The 6289-nt window shown below is 41.6% G+C and overlaps 1 protein-coding gene across 1 annotated transcript in view; it reads right to left on the minus strand.

The window, feature by feature from the left end:
* The window catches only part of LACE1 (lactation elevated 1), a gene marked incomplete at its 5' end in the record, with an annotated part of 174968 nt that extends 171270 nt beyond the window's left edge, over nucleotides 1-3698 (minus strand). Inside the window, one exon of the mRNA XM_011952889.1 lies at nucleotides 3629-3698. Within this exon, the coding sequence (XP_011808279.1) occupies nucleotides 3629-3698 (70 nt within the window). The remainder of the gene's footprint in view (nucleotides 1-3628) is intronic.
* Between the last annotated feature and the right edge of the window lie 2591 nt (nucleotides 3699-6289).

A 6289-nucleotide genomic window follows, 5' to 3' on the forward strand; every position in this document is an offset into this window, starting at 1 on the left:
AAAAAAAAAAATTATTTATTTAAATTTTTCTTAAAAAAAAAAACATAAGAAACAAGGTCTCACTATGTTGCCCAGGCTGGTCTCGAACTCCTGAGCTCAAGTATGTTTATTTATTTTTATTTTATTGTATTTATTCATGTATTTATTTATTTATTTTGAGACAGTCTTGCTGTGTTGCCCACGCTGGAGTGCAGTGGTGTGATCTCGGCTCACTGTAACCTCTACCTCCCGGGTTCAAGCAATTCTTCTGCCTCAGCCTCCTGAGTAGCTGTGACTACAGGCACCCACCACCACACCAGGCTAATTTTTGTATTTTTAGTAGAGACAGGGTTTTGGCTTTTTGGCCAGGCTGGTCTGAAACTCCTGACCTCAATGATCCGCCCCGCTCAGCCTCCCAAAGTTGCTGGGATTATAGGCGTGGGCCACCGCACCTAGCCCAATTTATTTATTTATTTATTTTTAAGATAGGGCCTCACTCTGTAGCCCAGGCTGGAGTGCAGTGGTACAAACTCAACTCACTGCAACCTTGATCTCCCAGGCTCAAGTGATCCTCCCACCGCATCCTACTGAGTAGCTGGAACTACAGGCACACACCACCATGCTCAGCTAATTTTTTAATTTTTTTGTAGAGACGGGGTCTCACCTTGTTGTCCAGGCTAGTCTCAAACTTCTGGTCTTAAGCAATTATCCTACCTCAGCCTCCCAAAGTGCTGATATTACAGGCATGAGCCACCATGCCCAGCCTTCTTAAAAGTTAGTACCTGTTTCCCAAGTCCAAAGAAGGAAAAGAATAAAGAGTGAGAGCTTATGGTGGCATTTTGAGGCTATTCTCCCAGAGAGCCCCCCAAATGAAAACTTTATCTTTTATTACCTATTTTATTTCATTTTTGAGATGGGGGTCTCACTCTGTTGCCCAGACTGGAGTGCAGTGGCATAATCATGGCTCACTGCAGGCTTGACCTCCCAGGCTCAAGTGATCCTTCCACCTCAGTCTCTCAAGTAGTTGGGACTATAGGCACATGCCACCATGCCAGGCTAATTTTTGTATTTTTTGTGGAGACAGAGTTTTGACATGTTGCCCAGGCTGGTCTTGAACTCCTGGGCTCAAGCAATCCATCCACTTCGGCCTCCCAAAGTGCTGGGATTACAGGTATGAGCCATCATGCCTGGCAGATTACCTATTTTATAAGTGGTCTGAACTAAACTTATTATAGCCACCAAAATGTTCATCTCACTTCCCATTTCAGAATTCCTTTCTCTTCCCCTCTCTATATTATAAGGATGTTTCCAAATAAAGGTTGCCACACACCCAAACTATATGAACATCCCATACTATCACATCTTTTCTATTGATTTCAAACACTCAGATGAATAACTTGTAATGTGCTTCCCTTCAGTTAGTTACCATATGGCTGTATTTTCTAAACTAAAATCCAACAACGTTCATAGGGTTTAAAAAAACAGTCCTTTTACAGAAGTGGAAGCAGTTGTGCTTTATCAACCATCTCCATTTATGGTCAGCTGGTTAAAGTAACAGGAGGAACAAAGTTGTTGATTTTAGCAATGATTTAATATGAAAGTGACGGTACTGGAAGTAAATGTTCTCAGGAGGCAGAGAATGAGCCCTGACAACAGGATGAGAATCATTAATGGTGCCCAAAGGTGCAGGAACATAAAATTGATCAAGTGTCTATTATAAATTGCTTTCTAAATAAGAAGTAAGTATACATTGGTCTCAAAAGTACCAATTAGCCAATGAACTAAGAAAAAGAATAGTTTGAGCTTCTTTTCTGTAATTTCAAGAACTTAAGATATTTTAAGGGGCAATCTCTAATGTTCACTTTTGTGAACTAAATTATTCTCTTTTATTAGATTAGCTAAATCTGGAAATATAAAACGGATATTCAATGCAAGGCATCAGTAAACAAATTAGAAAAAGAAGGAACAGTTTAGAAAGGAACAGTTTTATCTTTAAGGCATTAAAACTACTTATTCGGCCAGGCGCCGTGGCTCACGCCTGTAATCCCAGCACTTTGGAAGGCTGAGGAGGGCGGATCACGAGGTCAGGAGATCGAGCCCATCCTGGCTAACACAGTGAAACTCCATCTCTACTAAAAACACAAAAATTAGCCGGGTGTGGTGGCAGGCATCTGTAGTCCCAGCTACTTGGGAGGCTGAGGCAGGAGAATGGCGTGAATTTGCAGTGAGCCGGGAGGCGGAGCTTGCAGTGAGCCGAGATCGTGCCACCGCACCAGCCTGGGTGACAGAGCAAGACTCCGTCTCAAAAACAAACAAACAAAAAAACTGCTTATTCAATGCCCTTTTTTTTTCTTTTTCTAAAAATGTTACTAAGATAATATTCCCTACCATTACTCCCTCATAACGCAAATGTGTTGTGGCTATAGGGGAGCCTAGAGTGTGAATATTAGTCTAGTACAAAACTGACCTCGTTACATGTGAATGTGAGTTTTCAGTATGCCAGTAGAAGAAATAATTGATTGACAGTAAACTGAGGGATTAGAAAAAAATAAAATTAAAAAATCAAAAAAGACATCAAAGAAATAATTGAAAGCAAGGAGGCAATAAAGCCAAGTAGAAACCACTTCATGATATCAAGGACTGAGGGTGGCCAAGGAGAGGTTTAAGACTAAGAGAAGGGCCGGGCGCGGTGGCTCAAGCCTGTAATCCCAGCACTTTGGGAGGCCGAGACGGGCGGATCACGAGGTCAGGAGATCGAGACCATCCTGGCTAACACGGTGAAACCCCGTCTCTACTAAAAAAATACAAAAAACTAGCCGGGCGAGGTGGCGGGCGTCTGTAGTCCCAGCTACTCGGGAGGCTGAGGCAGGAGAATGGCGGGAACCTGGGAGGCGGAGCTTGCAGTGAGCTGAGATCCGGCCACTGCACTCCAGCCCGGGCAACAGAGCGAGACTCCGTCTCAAAAAAAAAAAAAAAGACTAAGAGAAAAGGGTTTGAAGAAAATAGAAACCACAAAACAGAATATTTCAGTAAGAATGAGGTCAGGGAAGACTTCATAAGCAAGACACTACATGATTAGGAAAACCTGGAAAGAAGTGACGACTCAGAAGATTTCCATCAAAATGTGAGTCTTTCTGCCCAGTGTCTAGAACTGGGAGACCAAGGAAATGTTACCACTTATGCATTAAGAGTATCTACTGTCAACTACATTAAAGATAATAACGACTAAATTATTCATCTTAGTGCTTAGGTTATGACTAGAAATATTAGTGGAAATTAAAAGTAAAAAAGAACAGCTTATTTTTTAAAAAAGTATTAAGCTGAGTTAATGAGTCATGGAATCCTGATTTGTCTAATAACCTATCTGTAGATGATTTCCTTCCCTGAGATTAATTACATTATACATTAAATAATGTTTGCACCCTAACATGGTGACTAATTCTGCCCTAGACTATAGCCGTATCCTAAGAGAAGTAAAGTAAAAGCTGAGATACTACCCTCTATCCCCTTTCTTTTCTCCCTGCCTTACCCTGCCTCATCCTATTCCCTTGCTGGTAATAGATTGAGGGATAGAAGTAGAAATTATCCCTGAGCAAAAGCTGAGAAACTTTCTGTTTTGCCCACCCAAAACTTATTTTAACACACTTACCAACATCTCCATAAACATACAGGCCCCTGGGAGGTTTGCTCCTTGAAAAAAGCTGCAAATTAAGAACAAATTATAAATCTCTACCATGCAAATAATTAAATATAATCATATACATAGTCTTCCTAACTGTCCTATATACACAACCAAGAGGGACTATTATATACAATAAGCAAGAAAAAACTTGATATAAAACTGAAATATTATGCAGCCTTAAAAAGGGAAAAAACTCTAACATATACATGAATGAACATTGAGGACATTATGCTAGGTGACATAAACCAGTCACAAAAAGACAAATACTATCACTTCACTTACATGAGGTACTTAGAACAGCGAAAAATTAAAGAGACAGAAAGTAGAAGTCAGGCGCTGTGGCTCACACCTATAATCTGAGCACTCTGGGAGGCTGAGGTGGGAGGATCACTTGAGCCCAAGAGGTCAAGACCAGCCTGGACAATATAGGGAGACCTCATCTCTGCAAGTAGTTAAAAATAATTAGCCAGATGTGGAGGCATGTGCCTGTGGTCCCAGTTACCCAGGGGACTGAAGTTGGAGGACTGCTTGAACCCAGGAGGTCAAGGCTACAGTGAGCTGTGTTCACACCACTGTACTGCAGCCTGGGCAACAGAACAAGACCCCATCTCAATTAGAAAAAAGTAGAAAAAGGGGTTGCCAGGGGCTGGAGGGAGGAAGGAATGGGGAATTATTGTTTAATGGGTTCAGAGTTTCAGTTTTACAAGATGAAAGGAGTTCTGGAGATAAATGGCAGTGATGGTTGCATGACATTATGAATGTATTTAATACTACTGAACTGTACTCTTAAAACATGAAAGATGGTAAATCTTGTGTGTGTATTTACTACAAAAGAAAATTGGAAAAAAATGCTGTGAAGCCCCTCTTAGGATTCAATACAGGAGGCAATAACCATAGTAGCCCACAGCGAGGGGTTCACAGTCACACAAGTTGAATGTACATCCCCTCTACCATTTACCATCCATGGAGTCTTTCCCTTCTTTCCCAGATGGGCTCCCCAAACAATGGCAGCTAGGCTCATTCTCAGTAATTAATGAGTAGAGTAGAAGAATTTTTCTGGAGAAACTGAATGATCTCCAGACAAAAAGGCCCAAAGGCACTTATATTGGTTAAGCTTCTCCCAAAGAAAGACCTAGATCCCTACCAGATTACCTTCTGGTAAAGCACACCAGTCACCAAACCTCTCAAGCTGGAGCTTCAATCAACTTGTTAGTACCAATGGTCAATAGATATTTGGAAGAAACTTCCATGATAAAAGTCAGAGACCAGAACAAATATACAGAGGGGAATAAACTCAGAGCAAACAGAGGACTATCCAGACATCAAAAAAAAAAAAAAAAAACCTCAAAAATAAAAGTGGGCCGGGCACGGTGGCTCACACCTGTAATCCCAGTACTTTGGGAGGCCAAGGTGGGCACATTGTTTGAGCTCAGGAGTTTGAGACCAGGCTAGGCAACATAGCAAAACCCCATCTCTACAAAAAAACACAGAAATCAGCCAGGCATGGTGGTGTACTCCTATAGTCTCAGCTACTTGGGAGGCTGAGGTAGAAGGACTGCTTGAGCCCAGGAGGTGGAGACTGCAGTGAATCAAGATCACACCACGGCACTCCAGCCTGAGCCACAGAACGAGACACTGTCTCACTCAATCACAATCAATCAATAAAAATAAAAGTGAAGTCAATATAATAATATACTGAGGAAAAATAAGAGAAGCTACTAAAACCATATAAAGCATAGTGGGAGAAAGAAATTGTCTCTTCCATAAATGACGTTTGGGAGGCTGAGGCGTTAGGATTGCTTGAGCCCAGGAGTTTGAGACTAGCCTGGGCAACAAAGCAAGGCACCATCTTTACAAAAAAGAAATTGTTTCCATTGCAGAAAAATGATTTCCTACTAATCCATCCAATCTATTCATCAAGTGTGAAAATGGAAAATTGTCCTTTCATACATTCAGGGTATGAAAAAAACTTCCCACTCAGCAAGAAGAAAACATAGGCTCTGGAAAATGTAGAGGGCTCCTGGGAGGGAAAAAAGCTTGTCAGAGGGAGGCCTGCTTCTAGGACCACAGTGGCACTGCAGGTCAGGAAAGCAGTCAGGTCCAGAGCAAAACTGGAAACTGAAGGGCTCTGGAGATGAAGCAAAATGGAACTTCTCTTACCTAATGCTATTATCAACCCAAATAACCATCTTGAATTTTGTTACACTTGGAAGAGTAACCTTCAAACTCTGCAGCAGTTCCTAAACACCTGTGCAAACAACAAGGTATGATAGGGTGGAATGAGTTCAGAAAGGGAGGGTAAAACAGAAAAAAGTGAAGATTATGCCACTTAGCATCAACCAGAGTGGTCAATAATTTGGCAGAGAACATTCTCAAAACCTAGCTTTCAGGGTTTCATCCATAATGCTTTTGGTTTTGTCTTATTTTATTTTATTTATTTTAGAGACAGGGTCTCACTCTGTCACTCAGGCCTCGAACTCCTAGACTCAAGCAATCCTCTTGCCTCAGCCTCCTAAGTAGCTGGGGCAGGCAGATACCACTACATCTAGCTAATTTTTATTAAAAAAAACTCTCTTGTAGGCTGGGTGCAATGGCTCATGCCTGTAATCCTAGCACTTTGGGAGGCCA

This window comes from Colobus angolensis, unplaced genomic scaffold (genome assembly GCF_000951035.1).
Source record: "Colobus angolensis palliatus isolate OR3802 unplaced genomic scaffold, Cang.pa_1.0 Scaffold35, whole genome shotgun sequence".
Classification (NCBI taxonomy): domain Eukaryota; kingdom Metazoa; phylum Chordata; class Mammalia; order Primates; family Cercopithecidae; genus Colobus; species Colobus angolensis.